Source organism: Solanum stenotomum, chromosome 8 (assembly GCF_019186545.1).
Source record: "Solanum stenotomum isolate F172 chromosome 8, ASM1918654v1, whole genome shotgun sequence".
Lineage (NCBI taxonomy): Eukaryota > Viridiplantae > Streptophyta > Magnoliopsida > Solanales > Solanaceae > Solanum > Solanum stenotomum.
The window spans coordinates 22,791,965-22,818,528 of record NC_064289.1 but is presented as its reverse complement, the minus strand read 5'-3'; the positions used below and the strand labels follow the sequence as shown (position 1 = coordinate 22,818,528).

General features: G+C 29.8%; 1 protein-coding gene across 1 annotated transcript; it reads right to left on the bottom strand.

Annotated features, from left to right (window-relative positions):
- Nucleotides 1–8,472: 8,472 nt before the first annotated feature.
- LOC125874763 (MADS-box protein AGL42-like) lies at nucleotides 8,473–25,128 on the bottom strand. Its single transcript, XM_049555784.1, has 7 exons — nucleotides 24,941–25,128; nucleotides 18,861–18,948; nucleotides 10,730–10,791; nucleotides 10,539–10,638; nucleotides 10,252–10,293; nucleotides 10,117–10,158; nucleotides 8,473–8,860 (listed from the first exon to the last, which is right to left on the bottom strand). Exons 1-7 carry the CDS (start codon nucleotides 25,120–25,122, stop codon nucleotides 8,726–8,728), a joined length of 651 nt encoding a protein of 216 aa, XP_049411741.1. The 5' UTR covers nucleotides 25,123–25,128; the 3' UTR covers nucleotides 8,473–8,725.
- Between the last annotated feature and the right edge of the window lie 1,436 nt (nucleotides 25,129–26,564).

Below are 26,564 nucleotides of genomic sequence, written 5' to 3'. Positions count from 1 at the left end.
TGAAATCGAAATAGAGTAGCTATCAGCTCACCTTCAATACGAATGAAATCAATTAAAAATGTTCAAAAAAACCCTAGCAAGTGATATATTCCGTTGGGAAAGAATGAAATGAAAGCATAAAAAGGTAAGCCAAAAGTAAAAAAGGAATAAGTAGTAAAGATTGTCGATGTATTCATCTCTTTATTCTGAGACCAAAGAATACGATATTTCCTAATTCTATCGTATTTGAATTTCCTTTAGTTATTCCGTTTGTTCAACAACAAAAAAGGAAAAGCACAAAAAAAAGTAAGCATAAGAAAGTCTTGTCCAAGCAAAACCTCATTGTTACCTTGTTTTGGTAATCGATCTTGAAATAGACGTTAATCATACACAAACAATAATACTCACCCATAAATGGGATTATACTACATTTTATAACACTCCATTTAAGTGTACCAAAACTAGAAACAAAAAATTACCCCACCGTACCGGTGGAAAATTTGTGTAGTAAAATATAATTTTTCCATTCACTTCTTATTGAATTAACTTACTGAAAAAATACATGATAAGAAACAGATTTTCACTTTAAAGATGAAAAATTTTGTAATTTTTTCATATGAAACAATTACTATAATTATTTTCTTTTCACACTATTTTAATCAAAATATCGAAAATAGACACTCAACTTTTTTACTGATAAAAACGTGTTTTCTGAGTAGTAGTGTACCATTATTTGATTGGATATATATGGAAACAAATCTTAATTAGAATACATTTTCATGTGTAATTATAAATTATTTCATTTAGAAAAAGTGAAAATTCTGAAACTAAATTATTTATAAATGAAAAAATTTTACATTCTACTTTGACAAACCTAAAAGAAAATTGTTCACATAAATTAAATTAGGATAAAGAGAGTAGTGTACTCAAAATTGTTGTTTACACCAGAAGCTCTAAGCAATAATTACCTAACAAGCAAATGAAAAGATTTTCATTTTTTGAGTTTAAGTTATAAAGTCGATGCAATTTAATCGGCTTAATATATATGATACTATTAACTCATCTATTTCTCCACGCTTAATGTTGAAAGTTATTTGTTGGTACATCAATCTAATACTCCCTCCATTTCATTTCATGTGGCGTCCATTTCTTTTTATATTTTAATATATTTCTAAAAGAAGATGATCTTATTATAATTGAACATAATTTCATTTTAAAATTTCACTTATATCTTTAATGAAACAATTTATATTCACATAAATATCAAAAAATTATATTTTACACCATAAATTAAAAAAAAAAACATTTTTTTCTAAACATCATATGAAGTTAAATGATACAATGTCGCGTAAAATAAAATAGAGTATCAGATAATTTTAAAAAATTAATGTAAGTACACAACAGCAAGCTTATTTTTGTTATTAAAAATATAATTAAATTTTAAAAAATCCAACAGCTTAAAATTCTAAATTAGATGACTGGATATATCTCACTATGTTATTAGAACAAGCTTGAATTTGGATTTTGAGTCTCACTTACACTTTACATAAAATAAAACCGCATATACTTAACTCAATCAATTTTTCTACCCTTTCTAACCCTTTAAAAAGGAATGCCAACTACAACTAACGGGTTAAAGGTATAATCTATATATAAAATAAAGGAAAAACATAGATAAAGTGATGTGATACCTCTCTATGTGACCTTCATTTATATTTATCGTTTTTCTCTTTTTTGGCATTTTTTCTTATTTAAATTAATTATTATATTGTTAAAGTAAATTACTTAATTTATTACAAATAAAATTTTATTAATCGAGGAATATTTACAACAAAAACTCTTCATATTCTTTTTTTATTTGTTTGCCTCACTTATACCCATAAAATGACAATATTATTTTATATTTTAAGTATTTTTCTCATTATTATTTAATTTATTCACAAGGAGTTATATGACTTACACCTCTTTAATTTTTACTTTAATAATATTCGTAACTCACATAATTTTTATGTCCATAACCTCCAAACTTAAATTTGTAAGTTTATAATGTCTTATTGTATTCATTTATTTTGCCTATAAATTCATATATAGTTTATGAAGATTCGCATTTAAGATTATCACTTCTCTTCATCATATTGATTTGTGAATGAACTAACAAGTAACAAAAAAGAAGTACATTAAGGTAAGAAATATTTCATTTCATTCTCCAGCCTTTATTTTTTAATTTCCTCTATTTTACCTGTATAAATTCATATTTAGTTTCATATCACATTCAAGATTATCATTTTTCTTCTTCATTATATTTTTTTTGTGAATTAACTAACATTTAACAAAAAAGAAATACATGAAGGTAAGATATATATTTCATTCTCAAGTCTTTCTTTTTATTTTTATTTACTTGGACATGCTTTCTTAATTTTTATTTATGTATGCATTATCATTCACCAAGCAAGTATGATAAAAAGAAACCTTTAATAATGAATAATATGTTGGCAGTATGTAATTGTTCTCTCTAATAGTCAGTTTTCGGAATATAATGTATTTTAATTATAATATTTGTTAGAGTTCAAGAGATAATTATTATTTAGTATTGTTAGTACTATTGAAAAATCTATATACAGATATATTACATATAGTTTAAATTTCTTCTTTTTTTTTATATAATTAATTCTTAATTGATATATGATATTTTATTTATTCATATATTTTTTTATTCAATTGGTAACATATGATGAAGAGTTTGACATATGGAGCCAAATATGGTGGTGGATCTACATGCAAAGGAAGATGGTAGAAGGAGAAAAAAGAAGCATAATTAGAGATTATTTTTGCTAGATTTTTTTTACTTTGACTTGTATTAGTTACTTAGCTTCTTTTACTAAAAAAATTTAAATTTTGGTTTATATAAATAATATAGCTACATGTATTGTCAATGCTTATCATTTGGTCCTTTAGTATTTTACTTTTTTTTTACCATTATTATGGAGCAAAATTAATATAATTATCTCATTTCAACAACAAAAAATTATGATGATTAGGAGTTTCATTTTTATTATTCTTGCAAAAAGTAATTGAAAAATAAAATATTAATTTCATGATGCCATTTTTTGTGTATGTAACAATCTATTTTAGCCGGTATTCTTTTTTTTCTGAAATGTATTTATAATATTTATGTAGTCACCAATTATTATATATTTTTGTTCATTTTTTGTATTTTCACCCCTTATTTTCATTTATTTATTTTACAAATAAAATCAATGTATAATTATTAATGCATTTAATGTCTAATAAAATTGTACATTTGAATTATTTATATCTCATATCTATTCATCTTACTTGTAAATTCTAATTTTAAATATTATTCATAACCTTTGTATATTTCATTTTTCATAATTCTTATAAATATTCAATTTAATTGGTGTTTAAAAATTATAATAAACAAATGTAATAATAATGACACAATAAAAAAAATTCAATTTTTTTACGAATCAGAATTTGTATAGGAAATTAGTATACTCCTACAAAAGATAGAGGAAAGTAAAACATATAAAATATTTTCAATATAATACAATATATTGTTATTTTAAAATATTATCTATTATTTGATTTACTTCACCACGGTGAAATATTTTGTGCTACTATATATATATATATATATATGAACAAGTTGCACTTAAAAGATGCAACAAAAAAAATCTATTTTATATGTTTAAAAAAATGTATCATGTCACAGATGAAGAACAATATCAATATTAATTATTCTATATATTTTATAATAACCTAAATATAAATATTACATGTAATTATCTTATAAATATCTCATATGACCATGCGAAGCGCAAATAATTTCAGCAGTTTAATAATAACACAATAAAAACGAAAAGAACGTTAGTATTATTTTAGTGTAGCCAATTAAAGAGTATATAGCGTGGGGTTTAAAAGTGATATATTTGTAGGGTGGGGAAATAACACCATCGTACCATGATTTGACTTTTGACGAATCACAGAATGACATCTCATCATAATTATTTATTATATGAAATATTTGAGACTTTAGGCCAATAGGAATAAAGTCAGTCACGTGGCTCAAACACCATTTGGCGTGACTATTCAATTTTGATGCTAAGATAGACTACCAGTACTCTTTACTGGCTACTGTGCTATTCTCCGTTAAATTTGAGCGGTTTAAAATAAATTAAGATAAGAAATGGGCTGAGATTAATTTCACCAAAAATACATGTAGATAGGATTGTCAAAAATTATGGTTTAGAGTCAACTTTATTGAGAGGTTTTAATTATTTTTTTAATCGATATATACAAACAAATAATAACATATTTAGGGCCTGTTTGGAAAGTTATTCTTGTGATAGAATTTGGTGTAATTATATTATATGTCTTGTTTGATTGACCATGTAATTATATGGTCAGCATGTAATTGAATGTAATTGGCAGGAGATAATTACACTCTCCAATTTACAGGAAGAATTTGTGATGGTGTAAGTACAAGCGGATTATTTTTTTGTTTTTTTTTTGTTATTTATATATTTAATTTTTAATTTTTTTCGTTTTAATGTATTTTTTTTTTATTATTTGAAACTATTTTTTAATTTTTATTATTCTAATGTTTTCTAATTTTTTTATTTTTTTTATTATTTATATTTCATTTCCTTCTCATTCTCAACATTTACTTCATGTGATTTCATGAATTTTTTCGTATAATCTAAAAAAAATTATTAGTATAATTTTGTTAGTATTCTAATTTTTAAATTAAACTAGAATTTATTATTGAATAAAGTTGTGGACTTAAGTGACATAATACATAAACATGATCCTTAACTCGGCATCAGTCGGCAACTATGACCTTTAACTTTGGATGTGCACAAGTAGACACTTAAACTTGCATAAAATTAAACAAATAGACACTCCATCCTACATGGCAACCTACATGGAAATTTTGTGTCCTACGCGACGTCCTACATGTATTATGCCATGTAGGACACATGTGTTTACTTATTCAATTTTATACAAGTTTAAGTGTTTACTTGTGTATACTCAAAGTTGGAAGGCATAGTTGTCCGCTGAGACCAACTTAAAGGTCATGTTTATGTATTATGCCTACGTTTTTCTTTTCTTTTAAATCATATTGATGTATGTTATGTTGAAATTTGTCATAAGATTATTATGTTAATTTTTTTGTTTTAAATTAAGAAACAATGTGATATTTTCAATTTTATTTGATTTGTGAGTATTAACTCGATATTTTACATTGCAAGCTATTCTTTTAAGCTAAACTTGATAGATTATCTTTTTGTAAAATATTTTATAATTTTATGACATTATTTTTATAAGGCTTAACGCATAAGCGGACCGTTAAAGTGCGTCTATCATACACTTCATGGGCATTACCCGAAAAATATAAATTCTGTGACTTTCAAACTGTATAACATGAAAAAAAAGTGAATCATAATGCGACATGTGGCAAATTAAGAAAAATATCTTTTATCGATTTTTTCCATAATTCTACCATTAACATCTTTTCTTCTTCTTTCTCTCTTTTTTATCATTAACAAATATGATCAAAACTTGAAATTACCAAGAAATTAAATAGGTACAACTCCGTATTTAGTTATTCTTATCAACTTTGTTCATTGGTTTTGCTTAATTATGTACGTACTTTTTTTAATTCAACCATGGGGATTAATGATGCTTCAATTATACCATTTTAATTCTAACTTTTGTTTTACTAAATTTAACAAAGAAAGTGAAGGAAGAGGACATTTTCAAGAGGTGATTATGACAATTGACAGTGTTGGGGGAAAAGGGGGAGAAGCATTAAGAGGAGAAAAAATAGGGATAAAGAGAGATATTAGAGACCTCTCACGCGCTTTTAATGAGTGTTATGCCAGATCAGCAATGTGTGCCTAATAGATAATTAGACACTCTTTGAATATACATTAGGTGTTTAATAGGCAGAAGGCCTTCCTAAGGTGTCTAAACGAGAATTTTTTTTAATGGTAGTTGAGGCACACCATGTTATAGTTGTGTGAGGGATTATTTTAGGCCAAATCTATTTGTGACTCCTTAAAGTTGGCACTATATTTCACTTAGACGTCTCAACTGGGTGATGTTCATTTTTGACACCTTATGTAGGGTCCCGTTGTCTGACACTTTTTGCTGACATGTCAAAGTGAGTGTAATACACTCAATAATAGAGCGTGAAAGACTCAATTTAGCTAATTTTTATTTTTATTTTCTCTTCTTCTTCTCCATTTTTCAAGCTACCACCTCCCGCCATTGTTTGAAGCTTAAATCCTTCAATGGAGGTCAAATTTTTTATTCAAATATGTATTCATGTCATTGTTCTTCTTCTTCATTGTATTACTTTTCTAAATCTACAATCACCCCATCCACATTTTCTATCGGAAAAATGAATACCAACACTCATATTTCATATTTATTCTCTCTTTCTTTCTTCCTCTCCCTCTTTTCTTCCCACATAACAACACTAAAAAGTAAAAGAAGGGATTCGAAACAATTTAAAAAGTTGATAAAAAAAAATTAAAAAAATTGTTGGGTGTAATAGAGAAGACAACTACTTTCNGGGGTGGTGTTTAAATTGATTTTTTAAAAATAATATTTTTATTTTATTTTACTAAATAGATTTTTAATTTAAAATCACACTTGTAAATCATTTAATTGGTTGTTTGTCACGTCATCAACGAGTATATTATACTCTCCTTTAGCTTTTTGCTTATTGTCAAAAAAGTGTCAAAATGACATAGCGGGACCATACATAAGGTGCCTAAAATGAACATCATCCAGTTGAGGTGTCTAAGTGAAACTTGATGCCAACTTTAGGGGATCACCGATGGGTTGATAAAAAATTTATAGGTCCCGTGTCTTTATAACTTTTACATTTCTTTTCTCATTCCTCTCCTCCACTTGACTCAAGAAATGGAAGGCTCAAGTGTCTTAGGAGTAATCAAGCTTGGTTTCGAGGTAGGTGATGGTTTGATTTCCAGTTTGTGTGATATATGTCGATTAATTGCTTCATTGTATGCATGCAAGTATGTGAATAGGGAAATGTGAACCGAATCTAATGAATTGACTATGTGTGAACAATTACATGCCATGAACCTATTACATGATTGTGTGACTATGAGTACTATTCATTATGGGTGTGATTGTGACTGTGGTTGTGCTGATTGGATCGGGTGTCACATTCCGACACATATATTGGATCGCGTGTCACATTTCGACACATATATTGGACCGGGTATCACGTTCCGCCACATGTACATTGGATCAGGTGTCACATTCCGACACACTAACAATTTGAGTTTGGGTTCCATAAGAAGACCACTTGTGGTGATTACGTTCATATTTACTTGTCATTGAATTTGAGAAATTGTATGTTGCTCCTAAAATGATAACTGAAACATGCATTATGTATATGTGTGCTTATTGTGTTGTAATTGCTTGTGTATATTGTGCTTACTGGAGTAGCCGCGTGATCCTACCAGTACATCATGAGTTGTGTATTGTTACTGCACTTGCTCTTTCTTTGTTGAGTACAGGACATTTTTAGGCGGCTATTGACATGCCTCAGTTAGAAGATTATTGACCGGGACCGGATTCGAGGGTGAGCCAGTTCTTTCAGGTTGTCATGGATCCTTCTTTTGTTTAGTCCATTCTTTTCGGACTCAGATTATATGTTTAGATTTGTTATGTTTAGTTTCCAGGGTTGCACCCCCTTTTTCTTAGACTTGTTGGTTAACAGAGTTTTGGTACAATGACTTTTAGTTTATGGGTTGAACCTCCGCGATGATTATGTTAGTTGTTTTGTTTAAAGCTTCACAGTTTATGGGAACTTCACTTTTAGTTCATCATTTAAACCTGCTTCCGTATCTTTAAATGGTGTAGTTTCTTAAAATTGCTTAGTTGGGTTGTATTAGTGGTTCTCCCACCGGAGGGTTGATGTGAGTGCCAATCACGGCAATTTGGATCGTGACACATAGTGAGCATTTTTTTTTTTACGACTCTAAAATTACTGGTATATTCTTAATGCCTATATTTCTATTTTAATAGCGTATCGTTCCCCTTTCTCTATAAGGTAAATAAACAAGCCCAACACTTTGTTTTATTTCACTCTTTCAAGCCTAATTAACGAGCCTCAAATTAAATAGTGTATTAATAGTTGGCCAAAAATAAAAAAATTAAGATAAAAAAGAAATAAATAACCAAACGAGTCATAGCATGATGATAATAATCTTAACAAGTCAATTCTCGTTCATACGGCAGTTACCATAACCCTACACATTTTGCATAATTATGAGAGCTTGTCTTGGTGTATAATTCAGTTCCCATAAAGATAGTATTCCTTGCTTTTCAAATCCTGTAAAATCACCCACAATGTCTGTATGATGCAATGTTACGTTATCACAGTGCTGTTCAAACAGCTTCCCAGTATTGAAAAAATGATCCATTGCCTCTACTTTAAGTTCTTCCTTTACAAAAAGCCAACAATCCTTGATGAATTGAAGAAAACATATTACTATTATGAAATAAGTTAGGCTTCTTCACAACCTTTGCTCATAGAAATAATATGTAGATACATTTATTTACCTAGAAGCTGAGATATTGCACTCATATTGGCATATCTTATTTGTTGAATTTGCATGCCCTTATACTCTATATTAATGCATGCTCAAGTATAACTAACTTAGAAGAGTCTCCACAAATATTTCTACGACCAACCAATGTTTGGAATGCCAATATTCAAGTCAGTCTCCACCCGGCTACACTTGTCCTTTTCTGTCAGTTGGGCTGCTCGTGTTAACTCAACCGGTAGTTCTAATGTTGCCGGCCTTACTCGTCCACACTAGCAACATCATGATTTTATAAGAATTCTCAACAAAAACACATGTAGTTGAAGAGTTTATGTTTGATGGTGCAAGAAATATTTACATAATAAGTCGTCTTCAATGTGGAAAATCAAACCGTCCCCAACAAGGTAAAAGTTCAGATAGTCAACCAACTGAGTTACTAAGATTCCCCACATAATAAGTCATTGATAAAGTAAATCTCGATGTTAACCAACAAGATTATGATAACAGATTGTTCATCACTACATGGAAGGCGTTCTTGTAAATATATTGACAAGACCAAGGATAAATTGTACCCTCTCCGTTTCAAAAAAAGTGGTCTAGTTTGACTTGGCAGAGAGTTTAAGAAAATAAAAAAGACTTTTAAATCTTGTGGCCCTAAATTAAAGTTATGTCAAATGTACTAAATTGCCCTTTAATCTTGTTGCCTCAAAAATGTCACGTGGAAAGCTGAAATTAAAATGTTACCAAAAAAAAGAAAAAGTTCATTCTCTTTGAAACAGACTAAAAAGGAAAGAAAATGAGGTTATTCTTTTTTAAACAAAGGGAGTGGTAATTTATCTTCTATAACTGGTTTAAAATTTACTTGTAGCGTAAAGCTTTACATGGATGGATAGTGTATACAATAATTTTTTATTTATTGGATCTAAATTTCTTTAGCATAATTGTCAGTCATGGTTGCACAGTTTACTCTTAACGCTTGAACTTGCAAACTAGTATTTTGCATGTTGAAATGATATGTTGATTGAACTCTTTAGAATTATATTATTGTATCGATCAAATCCTTAAAAAAAGGCATTTTTCAAGGATCCAACAGACCCATGCATCGACATTTGAAGAAGTCCCAGCAACATTTTCAATATGTGGACACTAGTTAGGGGAAAGAGTAAATATTGAACGGGTAACATGAGTCGTTCTATAAACATAAGCTTCCACTTGACAAGGTGATATGTTATTACTCTCTCTGTTTCAATTTGTTTGTTAGGATATGACTTGACACGAAATTTAAAAAAGTAAAGAAATTTTTTGAATCTTGGGTGTTAAACTAAAGATACGTAAGATGTACTAAAATGTTTTTTAATCTTGTAATTTTAAATATGTCAAGTAGAAAGTTGAAACTAAAAAGTTGTCAAAAAATGAAAAAGACAATCCTTTTGAAACAAACTAAAGAAAAAAAGTAACACAAACAAATTGAAATAGAGAATCTTATTATTAATTCAAATCGAAACGGAAGATTTATGGGAGAGTTCACCTTTTCAGATAACCTTGCATTTTCTTCACGCAGTAGTCTCTCCTGCACAAGAGGAAAACAAAAGGGTGTTTGCTAATTCAGTGAAATTAAATTAGCAAGTACTAGTAAAATTGCATTGAAGTTGTATCATCATACCCTGTCTTTTAGCCGTTGTATTTCTTCCTTGAATAATTGAGACTAGAAAATGACCAACATAAGAATTGGTTAACCAATGAACTCAAATCATTTAAACATGCTAAGCTGAATTACATATTAATTACTTTATCTGTCTCAATTTATATGATTTACTTTTCTTTTAAGTCAATATCAGAAAAGAATAACACATATTTATATTTAGTAATAATTTTAAATACAAATTTCAAAATTCTTTCTTTCTTTTAAACTGCGTGTCAAGTCAAACTATATGAGGATGAAAGTAATACCTTTCTCGCCCTGATGATCTTCAAGCTTCTCTCCAGCTGGTTGTCGATCTCTTGAAGTTCATTCATTGAACATGATCCAATGCCTTGCCCCAAAAGCTTCCTAAGCATTGAAATTCAATACGCCAAGAAATTGTTTAAAAAGAGACTACATTCAAACTGGAAAACTTAACTGCTGAGACTGACTACAATACCGTTTGGAAATTTCAAGGATCTCTATCTTCTTTGCAATGTTTGCTGTTTCTTCCTTCAATTGCTGCAAATCATGAAATAAATTATGGAACAAAACCAACAATAGATGATGAGATGCAACAAATGAGGAATATAAACCATAAATTTCATGACATTATTCTAGATGTTAACAAATGACTACGAAATATTAATGTATATCAATATTTTTAGACAAAAGCCTAGATCACCAATATGGATTAATATCTTGAAGGGAAATTCCAGTTGAATCATCATTATTTGCCAAGAATAGTAAAGATATGGTTTAACTCAACCCTAAAAATGGGATCATGATTCATGAGAGGAGAATAGTCCAAGATCATATAAGGAGTTCACGTTCCCATCCCACAAATGATGTGGGACTCCACGATATAAAACACGAACCCAACATCAGAAACAATGAATTAGGATGGACCTTATTCAAATACTGCGCGAAGAAATGGCACTTCAGTCTAACTCAACTCTAAAAACTAGCTCATAGGTGAGTATTGTTCAAGCCTTATAAGAATCCCAAGGTTCTTGTCATTCACCGATATGAGATTCATTCAATTCATCACTCCCTCTCACACCCAAATCTGGACAGTTGGGTTTTCACTATTCATGGACTGAAACCTTCTGCAATTGTTCTGGATCCTGGCCCTATATCAAACTAGTCTAGCTCTAATACCATGTCAAATTGATTTGTAAAGAAATAGATCTTAAACTTAACTCAACTCTAAAAAACTAGTTCATAGGGTGAGCATTATCTAAATATACATAAAAAGACCAATTACACATTCTATATCCGATGTGGTACTCTTAAAACTCCTTGCACACCTAGGTCTCGTTAACTGGACCATGAATAATACAATATGAGGGTCCAACATCAGTGAATCAAAAATTAAGATAGATCTTATATTATGTAAAGAAATATGGAATCTCAAAAACAAAATCATGAAGGAAGGGTTGTCAAAGTCCATATAAGTAAAACTATCAGTTCATTCTCTAACCAATGAGAGACTTTAACCTACTCTAACACCCCCTTCTTGTACAAACCCAATCAGAGCATGGACAATAAGAAGTCCAAATGGGAATGAACTTAGCTATATATGATACCATGTAAATATATGATATTTGAGTCTAACTCAACCACAAATCTAACTCATGAGGAGAGGATTATCCAAAATAATATAATGAATCCACGTTCCCATACAACAAATGATGTGGAACTCCAACACCACAACCACCACCACCCCCTACCCTACCCCCACAATCCGAACACCCAAGACTGGACATTTAGAGCGTGAACACAGGGGTTAAACATCATAAACAATGAAGTTGAATAGGTCTAACTTTGATACTTGAAGAAATGGATCTTGAGACTACCTCAAACTCAAAAATTAACTTATAGGTTGGAGATTGTCAAATTCCTATAAGGAGACCAATTACTCCCGTGAGACTTGTTGGAGATTTTAAGGTGTGAATGAAAAATGAAAAAATGTATCTTTAGATTACACCAAAAAAAATACCTTTTAGATTGCATCTCTTTGTCTCGCTTTTCATTCTCTATAACTTTAATTCAGTGGTTTTGCCTCAGATTTTAGGGACTGATATACAATAAATACTCTTCTTCTTACCATCATTTATGCATAAAAATAAAATAATGTTGTGATGTATGATTTGCGTTATTTGTTGTGTTTATTAGAGTCCTGTAATTTGTGTTGCCACTATTCCATAAATGGTTTTTCATTTTATCCTAAGAAGATATAACTCAAATCTTAACAACAGTGAAGGGTTACAATTCCTTAAGGACACATAAACAACTTGTGAACTTGAAAAAATTTTCTACTTTTAACTACATTTCTATTTAATTATTTTTCTGTTTATAAAAACAACCACTTGTTTATATAATTAGTATCCTAAACATAAATAATAATATAACTCTTAACAAGAACACCCAAAATTCAAATTTTGGCCTTCCAGAGGTAATTCCACTAACTCAAGTTCTTTATTTTTTATTTAAAGCCACTTTTTTGGTGGGGGTTAGGCATGATAGCTAAGTACATACACGAGAGAAATATCTTTTCTTTTTTGAAATTGGTAATTATAACGCCTAGACTCTCCAAAAAGAACTGTGATATTAGGCATTTCCAAATATCAACATGTTATGATCCTATAGATCACTATGAGCCTACATGATTTACAAGTTGTACCAGCTTCAAGGAGAGTTAAACTATTCTTCAAGAAGTAATGCTGGGAAACAAAAAATCACAATAATAATATAATTTTTTATTTAGCCAAATAATAGTACTGAAAAATGGATAGACATTACTACAATGATATACAAATAATAATGTAGAAAATTAATACTTGAGTTGTGTTGAGCACTATCCTATGAAACTATGTCAGTGGTGTGAAATGTTTCTAGAGAATTAAACAAATCTTCCCTATTTAAATAGAGGATACATGAACCAGCAAATTAATTAACATCAACAAGATTTTAGTGGGAAAATAAAATAACAAAGCCCAAATAATTAATTAACTTAAAACAGAAAGTGAAAAGAGAGAGAGGTCAAGAGAGAATGAAAGAGTAAATGGAGAGACTTAATATTTTGTTCTTAATCTATTTCATTAAAAGAAGGAATTGAAAGCAATTTATAGAAAGAAGATACCTATCAAAGGAAGACAAGTCTCATGGACACAGGTATAATAAAGCTTCATGTAAGAAGCCATTTGTTTCTATTGTGCCACTACTTCCTTTCTCCGTATGAATACGCAGTTACAAGAGTCCTTAAATAGAAAACCTAGTAAATAAAAAGACATGCTGAATCTACAAACCGACTCCACTACTCCTATAGCCTAAAGACTAAGAAACAACTTATTAACTCCTAAACAAATGCAACAACCTAACTGCCGACATCTTGCCAACAAGTTTAACAGGTGGTGGGAAGGCTAAAGAGTTATAAGAGAACTTGTAGGAGGAAGAAACGATGGAGAAGCAGAGGAAGGGAGATCATAAGAGGAAAAAATTGAGGATGGAGGAGTTGGGTATGTTATAGAAATTAGAAGAAATTTAGATTTAGGATATGCATGTAAAGCGGAGAATATGTTCATGAAATATAATATCTTTGCTAATAATGAAAGTAACAAAATTGACAAGTATCGGAGTAGGCTTGGTTTCAACCATGCCATCTCTAATAGTAAAGTCTGAATTTTTTGGAATTCTAATTTGATTTGTTCTGTGATTTCCAAATCTAGACAACGGATTACTTTACAGGTTTGTATGCAAGCTAGCAATGATTCTCTCTGAACTACCATAGTTTATGCAAGATCCAAGGCTAATAAGAGGAAGTATTTATGGCAAAAACTCATAGACTTAGATTCGATCATTGATGGCCCATGGGTCATTGGTGGTGACTTCCACTCCATAATGGACGTTGAAGAGAAAAAATGGGGTATCCCTTTTAGATTAAGTACTTGTCTTGATTTTATTAATTGTATGGATGATTGTGGTATGACTGACTCTGATTTTGTACAAACAGGATTCATATGAGATTGTATGTGGAGCACCTCTCCAAAACAGGATCTGATCATAATATATTGTTGGTTAGTTGCTCTATGATGATCAACAGGCTATCAAATATTTCAGATTTCTCAACTTTTGGACTGATCAAGAGGACTTTCTTCTCAAGGTCAAAACAGTTTGGGAAGATGAAGTGCAAGGTAATCCAATGTGGAGATTGCATCAGAAACTTAAAGCATTAGCTAAGGAGCTTAATTAGTAAGTGGTCCAGAGAATGTATTGGAGATATGTTCCAATGAGTTAAAGAGCTAGAACATAAAGTGATACTCTGAGGCTGATAGAAAAAATCTCAATAGATCTAAGGTTGAATACATCATAAATATGGTTGAAATTAAAATGGAAGATTATATTCTCATACAGAAAGCTAGACTCAAATGGGCGATGAATGGAGATTTCAATACCAAGTACTTTCACAATACTATCAGGGCAAGGAGGAGGAGAGCTAAAATTTACAAAATCAAGGATAAGCAAGGACAATGGGTCGAAGGAAACCATAACATCTCCGAGTCTGCCATAGAGTATTTCAGTCATATGTTCACTGAACAAAACCAGAAATATTAACTTGGATTTTATAGAGACTATGATAATCTTATTAATGCATATGATAATGAAAACTTGACTAAAACCCCAACAGAAGAAGAAATCAAAATGGCTATAGACTCTATGGACCCAAACAGTTGTGCTGGGCCAGACGGATTCAATGGTCATTTCTTTCAATTTTGTTGGGACATCATCAAGGCTGAGGTGGTATCTTTTGTGATCTCTTTCTTTCAAGGTACCAAGCTCACTAAATTCTTTACTCATTCATGTTTAACTTTAATTTCCAAAGTTACTTCCCCTGATTGTTTTTCCAAACTTTGACCTATAAGTCTTAGCAATTTCTCTAATAAGATTTTATCCAAAATTTTAGCTTTGAGACTCAATTGCATTTTCTGGAGGATCATTTCTGAAAATCAATCTGGCTTTGTGAAGGGTAGACAAATCTCTGAGAATACATAATATTAGATCTAAAACTACTTGTTGCAATGTAGTCATTAAGCTAGACATGTCTAAAGCTTATGATAAACTATCTTGGAAGTTGGAACTATCTAACTTCTGTTCTTAGGAAAATGGGCTTTGCTGAGGTTTTTATTGAAATGGTTTAATTACTGAATGCTTGCAAACAATTGGTACTCTGTGATCGTTAATGGGATAAGAGTTTGTTTCTTTAAATCAACTAGGGGTCTAAAACAAGGTGATCATTTATCTCCTTCTCTTTTTATTATTGCTGCTGAGACTCTTTCTAGAGCCTTGAATTATTTGAATCATAATCAGAGGTTTACTAATTTCTCTATGCATAACAAGGGACCACTGATTAATCACCTTAGTTATGCTGATGATAATGTTTTGTTTACTTCTGGCGATAAGTGCAAGATTAAGTTTCTTATGAAACAATTGAATTTGTATCAACAAGCTTCAGGACAAGAGATTACTCAAGAAAAAACTTTCTTTCTTACTCACAGTAAGACTGATAGATTGCTTAACAGAAGGATCAAAAGGTGGACTGGTTATAAGCAATCGTCTTTGTCGTATATATTGTGGTAGGAAAGGTATTTCAAATTTCTCTGATATTTCCAAAAAGATTTTGAACAAGATTGCAGGTTGGCAAGGCAAAGTTTTGTCTCCGAGAGGTAAGGCTGTGATTATTAAACACATTCTCCAATCTCAGGCTCTACATACTTTTGCTGGTCTAATACCTCCTATTGCTACTCTTAAAGAGACTGAAATACAGTTTGCGAATTTCTTCTGGGGAGAAAAAGATGGTAAGAATAGCTATCACTGGTCTTTTTGGGAGAATATGTGTTTTCCTACCAAAGAAGGTGGTCTAGGCTTTAAAAGTCTACTGGATATTTGCAACACCTTCTCTGCTAAGAGATGGTAGAGATTGAGGACTGAACCTTCTTTATGGGCTCAATTTTTAAAAGTTAATTGTCAAAGAAGTAATTAATCCTATTTCGAAGGTTATTGCTTCTAAAGACTCTGTAGCCTGGAAGGATCTTCTTCGCACAAGGGCCAAATGGATTACAATATCAATTAGATGATTAATTCTGGCAATATCATGTTTTGGTGGGATAACTGGACACATAAAGGTTCTCTTTATCAATTGGTTAATCCTACTCCGAAGCTCGATAATGTTAATGATAATAATTTCATTATTAATCAGCAATGAGAGTTGGGTGATATCAATGCTTTGGTTCCATTGGATACTTTGAGCTTGATCAATAGTATTCCTATTGGCAATGAGGATAAGGCCATATGGAAATTGAGTAAGGAGTGGTTTATTCACTTGTTCCACTGCCTTTAAAATCCTTAGAAGTTAAAATGTTGCTCCTCCAATTTTTAACTATATCTGGATGAATGAAATTCCCAGTAAGATCTCTTTTTTTTTATGTGGAAGCTTTTGAAAAAGAATCTTAATCTAGATGCTTCTCTATTCAGATTTAATATTCATAAAGGTCTTAGTTGCTCTTGTTGTAGGGTTGCATGTCAAGAAACAACTGACCATGTTTTAGCAGGAAGTGAAATGGCCAAACATACGTGGGACATCATCTCAAGGCCATTGGGACTTAGCATGATAGGAATACAGTAAATCAGAGGCGGAGCCAAGGTTAGGAGTTTGGGGGTTCTAAATCAATTTTGTTTCGGGGTTCAAATGTTAATATACATATATTTATTTAATTTTCTAATACAAATATAGGATCTACGAAAAAGCTAGTGGATTCGTCCGAACCCATGAACTCCCACCTAGCTCCGCCTCTGAGTAAATGCTATCATCTGGCAGTGGTGGAGACATCAACCAAAGAATATCATCCATAAATTTCTACTCTGAGTCACTCCGATGATAGTGTGCTAGGAAATTTGGAAAGCAAGGTGCACTCAAAAATATGAGAATAGAAAAGTTTTTGTTTCTAATATATGTTTTCAATCTTTGTTTCAGATTAAGGTGGCCTTGGAGAAAAAAATTCAATTTTATATATTACAACTGGAATTGGAGCAAAGTTTGTCTTATGGTTGAGAACTTCAAAACATTGATTACATGTAAGTTGATCAAATGGATTAAGCCATCAGGAACAACCTGGAAGCTTAATACTGATGGAAGCTAAATCAAAAATCAAGAGAAGGTTGCTGGAGGCATTCTTAGAAACAAAATGGGGAGCATCCTTGGAATTTCTGCACTAATTATAGTGAAGCTCAAGCTGCTTTAGTTGGTATTTCTTGGTGCTCTAACCAACATTTTGAGGCTTTAGAAGTTGAGTTGGATTCCATGATAGTGGTTCAAATGATCAATGGAATTGGTAAGCATCCTTGGAGGATTCTAGGTATCATTGATGAAATAAAACTCTTAATTAATCACAAAAATATAATAGTTAAACACTGTTATAGAGAGACAAATGAAGTGGCAGATGCTCTAGCAAAATATGCCACTCAAATTCAAAACCCAAAGATTTTTTTGCAAGAAGTGGATCTTCCAGAAGTGACTAAAGGTCCTCTTAGGATGAATAAATTGGATTTTCCCACCTTCGAAGAAGAGACAAGAAGACTAATACCTGACAATTTGATCCACCTTGAATACTTTTATTTATATGCATTAACAATTGTAGTTTAAATGCATTAGTATAGTTATTTTGTTTTGTTAAGATCTCTGGATCAGAACCTTAATAGGATAGGATCTTTCTTGGCCTAAAATGTAAAAGAAGGTTAGGCTTTATGTCCCTCTATTTGGTTGTTAATATCATCAACTTGTCCACAGCAATATCATAGGTTTTGTATCCCTTTTATGAAGGAGAATAGCCCCCATGAAGATTCGAAGAACTAGTTTGAAAGAAATTTTATAATAAAAGGTACATTTAGTGACATAGCCTAGACAAAATAAGAGTTTTGAGGTGAGAAAGAGAAAGTGATTTTCCATAAATGTCTCATAAGGAGAATATCCATGTAGAACAAAGCTAGGTAGCCTATTTATGATATATGTGATTGTAAGGATGTAATCACTTCAGAGTTTAAAAGGGATATTGACTTGAGATCTAAGAGTTCTTGCTATTTTCAAGAAGTATTTGTGTTTTCTCTCTACAATTATAAAAGAGTATTGAGCTACTAGGTTACCATTGATGAACTTTTGCCTATTCAAGCTTGAGAAGAAATATTTTATGTATTGGAATTCTTCAGATTGAAAAATGATTACAAAATATCTTCTCTAGCTGACCTTGTCTACAATTTACTATCCATGTGTCATTCTCTAATTGGTTAACTAAGCTAACTAATCATGTACAAATGTTCACCAACTACTTTACTAGCTTTCCATCAAGATCTACAAACTTAATTTGGAAGTAGATATATACAAACTAAACAACCATCAAGTGTGAGGAATCCAATTTTGTGACATACTTTCAGGAAAGGAAATTCTCTAGTTAAAGAAGGAATGAAATAAACCATGTCAATTTCAATACTTTTTGTATCAATATGTAATGTAATTATAATTAATTAAGAAATCTGACCTCCATGTGTTGTTCCACTTCAAAAGTGTTAATGTTGATCAACGTTTCTTTTGTATATTCACGATATCTGTCAATTGTCTTTTGCATGCTGGATTATTCCAAGAAGATAAAGTAATTATTAAGACTTCTGTAAGGTAAACACGTCCCAAACATGAAAGATGTATTGAACTAGGTAGCAGGTGTAAATAATGGATATTAGATAATTAAAATTATTTATTTTTCTATACATTCCATGTTTATGGGGAGAAAATATTTATGCCATGTAGTTCCTCTTTTGAGAATTTAGCTCATATTTGTGTTTAAACACTTTTTATATACTATTGTACACTTTTATACGAGATTACTCTATTATGTATAATACTTTCTCAAGTATGATATTGTATAATGTCTATAATATTATAGGGATAAGGTTTAAGTACCCTTAGACTATGACTGAAATTGCAGAGACATAACTTAACTAACCTAAGGTCTTATTACCCCACTGAACCAATTTGTTTTGTAATTTTGTAGACCTTTTTGGCTTACGTGGAATCAAAATATCTCTCACACACCACAACTGCGTGGAGACACGGAGTGTGCCACGTAAGCCATACAAAATTACAAAAAAAATGAGTTCAAGGGGTAATAGAACCTTAGTTTAGTTAAGATGTGTCTATGATTTCGGTCATAGTCAAGGGGTACTTGTGTCTTATCCCTAATATTATATATTGGGTCATGTGACTTAATTTTATGTCGTCCGTATATTTTTGAAAAACTCCCAAAATTTATTTTTATTTAAAAATTTAAAAATATAAGATCCAAATAACATTTTGTACAAATTTAATATTATTTCAACAAAAAAATAAAATTAAATAGTGATATATCATGGTCTTTTTTATCGGTGATGGTTTTGGGTACTAGTTGAGGATGGTATTGTCCGTGGATAGTGGCTAGTGGTGATGGTAGTCTATAGTAATGATTAATGATGGTTATTGGTGGCGGCGCCTGGTAATTCTAATAGATGTTAGTGATACCTAATAGTGGTATAATAAATACTTATCCGTGTTGTTATGAATAAAGATTGAGACTTTTGAGCCTTGTTTTCATTAAAAATAGATATTACTTGTGGTGAATGATGGCGAGCTTGATGATATATAGCGATTTTTTTGTAGTAATAAGTGATTGTAATGATATTTAATAGTGATAATTATAAATGGTGATAATGATATGTGGTGATTAGCGATGGTATGCTCTGATTGAAAATGGTGGTTGCTAGTACATAATGGTGGATGACAACAACGATTAGCTGCGAAAGTTGATGGAGTAGTGGTAGAAATTCAAAAATAGATAGCTTAATGATATTAAGACTTTGTCATAGTTCTTAATCATCCAAATCTATTCAAACCCATTAGTAGGTATAAAATAAGAAAATAAATACACTTATAAGTTGTTTTGTACAAAGATTAATACAACATGGATTAGTAATGAAAGGATTTATTTTTTATCAACTGTTTGGTTCATTGCTTTCCACCTCATCTTGTGTTATGATTAAAACTTTATAAAAAACTTCTTTTCAATTATACCCTTGAATTATTATGTAATTGAGTCAAGGTAGATAATTGCAGGACAATATTATTTTTTTATGGTCTTCTAACTAGCTAGTAGAAGAACAATGTTATTGTCATGTTAGCTATTTTCTCACTTGAATTATTTGAGGATAAATAATTATCATTTTAATAAAGTGATCACTTACAAAACGTCAATTTTCAATTGAAAAAAGATATATCATCTACTTTTAAAATCGAAAAGACAATAAACAATAGTAAAATCTAATAAATCATCTACATTTACACATAAAAATTGCAAGTTGTAGTTTTAATATGTATGCAATTTTATAAATGATTCAAAATACAAATAATTAGAAAACCACATATATATCAACAAATAATACATTCAATTAACATGTGGTGATATATTTGCCTTTTCAATTAGTAAATGTTAAATAACTCACATTTCAAACATTGTATTGATTTGTATTGAATTTATTTAGCAACAAACTGCTCTCTCTAAAAAATAAAATGTGTGAGCTATTTATTTAAATAAATTTACTAGTACAAATATAAAATATATATAATCAAGAAAATAAACAAAATGATTAAAAAAATTTGAGAGATAGGTTTGTCATTACATAGATTAATCACATGGTATAAAATCATATGTATTACTAATACCACCAAATGGAAGGTATTAGTAATGCATCCTATAATGTATAGGGTATATAACTAATCGATGAATTAGTTATACATAGGCCCAAAATTCCTATCAAACATAGTACTAAATAATAATATACCGAATACATTTGACTATTTCCCCTAATACTCTCTACCAAACGGTCCCTTAATGATAAATTTGCATGATTAGATTCAGACGTAAACAACAAACAAACTTAATATTAAAATTTAATTGATTAAATTTAGAATCTTCATCAAGTACAAATAAATAACCTTATATATATATATATATTATCTTAATCTCAATCTTAACATTCAAATTTAGATTTGTATAATTAAGTATTATTTGTGAGAATTAAAGATACGAGAAAAATATTATTAAGATTTGTATCTACATTATAACGGCAAGTCTATTTGTACTTATATTATACATATAGTACATAACGATATATCCTTTTCAATATCAAACACTATGGGGTCGTTTGGTGGACCACATTAAAATAAATAGTCCATGTATTATGTATGGTATTATTTTAGTACTATGTTTGGTAGGAATTTGGGCATATGTATAACTAATACATGACTTAGTTATACCTCCTACATGGTATTATAGGATGTGAAGGTATTAGTAATACATAGGATATAATACCATGAGATAAGTCTATGTAAAGACAAAAATATCCTCAAATCATTTTAATTATTTTGTTTATTTTCTTGATTTTATGTTTTATATTTGTACTAGTAAATTTATTTAAATAAATTAGCTTAGAAATTATTTAGAGAGAGTTGTTTGTTACTAAATAAATAAAATACAAATTAATACAATATTTGAAATGTGAGTTGTTTAACATTAACTAATTAAAAAGATAAATACATCAACACACGACGTTTGTGATCTTAATTGAATGTATAATTTGTTTATATATATATATATATATATATATATATATATATATTTGTGTTGTTTTCTAATTATTTGTATTTTGAACAATTTATAAAATTGCATACATATTAAAATTACAACTTGCAATTTTTATGTGTAAATATAGATGGTTTATTCAATTTTACTATTGTTTACCGTCTTTTCAATTTTAAAAGTTGATAGTTCATTTATTTTTTTAAATTGAAATTTGACATTTTGTAAGTGATCAATTTACTAAGACGACAATTATTTATCCTCAAATAATTTAAGTGAAAAAAAAAGGCAAATATGACAACAAAATTGTTCTTCTCATAGCTAGTTAGAAGACCATAAAAAATAATATTGTCCGACAATTATTTACCTTAACCCAATTACATAATAATTCAAGGGTATAATTGGAAAGAGGTTTTTTATAAAGTTTTAATCCAAACACAAGATGAGGTGGGAAACAATGAACCAAACACTTGGTAAAAATAAACCCTACATTACTAATCCATGCACTATTAATCTCTGCATTATTAATCTTTGTACCAAACAACCCCTATATGCATTAATATTCTAACATTTCCCTCAAGTTGGTACATATAAGTCATCTATACGTTTGTTATAAATATAACTAAAAAAAATAAGAATTGATGAGGGACTTGGGAAAAATATCTGTAAATTAATTATTGAATTTTATAAATTTTGTAATAATATCTCCTGAGAGTATATTTTCTTTAATAAAGTAGCAATTGATCTTAATGTATTTTTCCTGTCATGAAAATAATGGATCTGAGGCAATATAAAGGGCCTCTTGATTATTAAACATAAGTTTCATCTAATTGATATGTCCAAATTTTAAATTTCTACCAACTATTTGATCCAAAATATCTCACAAATTACCTTTTAATGAAAGACAAAATTTAGATGTTCTACATCTGTCAGAAATGATTATGCCAATCAACATCGGTATATCCAAAGATCTACTTATAGCTTCAATCCTCGAAAAGTAGTCATTTGCTCAATGACTTTATATATCATAGAATGCGGACAACAACATCTCAATGACTATCATAAGTAGAATAGATAAACTAACACACAACACTCAGGAAGAGAAATGTCAGGTCTAGTCACAATGAGATAATTCGATTTACCAACAAGTTTCATATATCTTCAAGGATTATTGAGAGGCTCCTTTTGTTTTCTTTCTTGCAAATTTCGCATTTACAAAAAAAAAATTTAGACGCAACCAATTGTGACTTAGGGAAATTGTGAATCCGGTATTTCATGAAAGGAGCAAGTATATGGATATATACTAAGTTCATTATATTTGAGGTTGCATATCCAAGAAATCAGTTCATGGAATCTCAATACCAAGTTGTGTATATTTTCTTAAAGTCATTGAAAATTAATATTTTTTAGAAGCTAAAGATGACTCTTGTAGAGATGAATCAAATTTAATGGGGATGTTGAATAATAAAATTTTGTTCATGCATAGTTCATTAAGGCACTATAATACATAAACATGACCCTTAATTAATTTAATGTTAGTTGACAACTATGACCTTTAATTTTAGGTGCATGTGCACAAGTAGACTCTTAAACTTGTATAAAATTGAACAAATAGACACATTCGTTCTACATGGCATTCTACATGACAATTTTGTGTCCTATGTAGCGTCCTATGTGTATTATGTCATGTAGGACACATGTGTCTATTTGTTCAATTTTATACAAGTTTAAGTATCTACTTGTGTACAATCAAAGTTGGAGGGCGTTGTCCGTTGAAGCCATATTAAGGGTCATGTTTATGTATGATACCGTTCATTAAAAAGTATATATTTAAGAGTTGCATGTATTGGTGTTTGGTCTTATTCATATCCTTACGAAAATGAGAAGTCTAAAATTAAATTCATAGACAAAATATATGAAGTAGTTCACCTATAATTCAACTCAAAGGGATAAGGTAATTATAATTTGAGGAAATAGTGACAGTGATAGAACTTTGAAAGATGGGCTGGCACGTACAAGTAATAATGAATACTAGAAGTACCTTGTTGTTCTATTCTTTTAAATCAACCAAATTAAACCAAGCAAGAAAGGATACCTAGGACCCTCCACACTTCCAACCCTCATCACCAAAACAACTTTACCTTAGATGGAAAAAGAATGTGCTACATGTGGTATGTTTACAAATGTTTACATGTTATGATACGAGAAAAAAAAAAATGAATTTTGATTCTAACTCAATTACGAAAGTCATTTTCTCGGTTCTAAATATTTTGAGTATATATAAACAACATAACATATATATATAAATGGTATACATACGTGGCTTTCATGATACCATATAAAAGTTGTGGATGACTTGAAAAGAGACAATAATTGATTGCTTCAACCAATATTGGACAATCTAGCAAACTGAAACTACATAAAATAGTATTGGAAATTGAATGTGTTTTTGCTAGGGATTAAGAAGGAAAATAACCTTTAAAAATGTATTTTTCAAAGAAAGATGCAATTGTTAAGACTCAACAAGGAGAGATAGAATAACCAGGTCTCAAGTTTGTTAGGAAGCGCTTTATCCCTAAAATGAAATTTTTGGATGCAAATTTAAATTTAGTTGGGCTTCAATGTAATATTCGAAACCAAAAAAAAAAAAAAAGAAAAGGGAGAGATAGAACAGTGAGCAAATTTTGAAAAGCAAATTGTTCGTAAATTTGAAAAATTAGAAAGTACACAAAGCCCATGCTTCCTTAGTTCATCAAACAAATATCGGAATTACAATTTGCTTAATTAGTAAGTAATTATTTATGTCATATATTTGATGATAGGATAATTTTGTTTAGTTGATCATAAGCTTTCTGAAATTGTGTTGTTCAGTTGTTGAAAAGGAAATCCTAGTTATTAGAAATTTATTCAATCAAATCACTAAGAGTTTGTCTACTAGCTAAGAGAACAATTACCTGGAGCTTGAGAATTGAAAAAGTTTTCCCTTTTGAGAGAAAATAATAAGAGCAACTTGAGCATCACAAAGAACTGATAGTTCATAAGCTTTCTTCATAACTCCATTTCTCCGTTTAGAGAAAGTCACTTGCCGGCTTGCTGCATTCTCAATCCTCTTCATCTCTACCTTTCCTCGAACCATTAATTCCTGCACACAACAGATGTTGAAATCGAAATAGAGTAGCTATCAGCTCACCTTCAATACGAATGAAATCAATTAAAAATGTTCAAAAAAACCCTAGCAAGAATGAAAGGTTACCCAAAACCAGAATCCCAAAAAAGGAAATGGAATAAGTAGTAAAGATATGAAAAATTGTTGATGTATTCATCTCTTTATTTTGAGACCAGAGAATCCGATATTTCCTAATTCCATCGTATTTCTTTTAATTATTCCGTTTGCCCTTTTTCTATCAACAAAAAAGGAAAAGCACAAAAAAAGTAAGCAAAACCTCATTGTTACCTTGTTTTGGTAGTGGATCTTGAAATAGACATTAATCATACACAAACAATAATACTCACCCACAAATGGGATTATACATCATTTTATACCACTCCATTTAAAAGTACCAAAACTAGAAACAAAAAATTTCCTTATCGTACCAATGGAAAATGTGTTATAAAATATGATTTTTTTACTCATTTCTTATTGAATTAACTTACTGAAAAATGCTGATGAGAAATAAATTTTCACTTTAATAATTGGGAACTTACTAATTTTATCATATGAAACAATGACTATTTTTTTTTCTTTTCACACCGTCTCAATCAAAATATCAGTGGAAATAGACATTGAATTTTTTGGAAAAATAGTGTTTTTTAGTAGTAGTGTAACATTTTTTGATTGGATATGGAAACAAATCTTAGAGTACATTTTCATACATAGTTATAAATTATTTTATTTAGGAAAAGTGAAATTTCTTAAACTAAATTATTTATAAAAGAAAAAATGTTACATTCTATATTGACAAACCTAAAAGAAAACTGTTCATATATAAATTACGATAAAGAGAAGAGTGTACTATATAGAAAATTATTGTTTACACAGGAGTTCTAAAACACAATTACCTGAAAAAGCGAAATGAAGAAATTTTCCTTTTTTTTTGAGTTTAAGTTGTAAACTCGGTGCAATTTAATCGGTTTAATATGTTACCATTAACACATCTATTTTTCTACCCTTAATAATGAAAGTTATTTGTTGGTAGGTCAATCTAATTAACTCAATAAAAAAAAAACTCATATCAAATTTTATGGAAAAATCATTTTGGCCAGAATTTGGTTAGAATGGTAAAAATAACATTTCACACTATGTTATTTTATTTTTTTGAACATTTTTATCCTATTAATTTTAGTACATTTTAATTAAAAAATTAGAAAAAAATCAGTTTATTTCAAAATAAAAAAGATGTTATTGACTTTTTAGTTTTCTAATCAAATTTTAACTAAATTTTTTGGCCATTTAGCATTACCCAAATTTTAATTTACCCTTTTTAATCCCTTAAAAGGGCATCAAAACTACAAGTACCGTTAAAGTCATAATTTAGCAATGACACAATAAAAACGAAAAGAACGTTTCGTATAATTTTG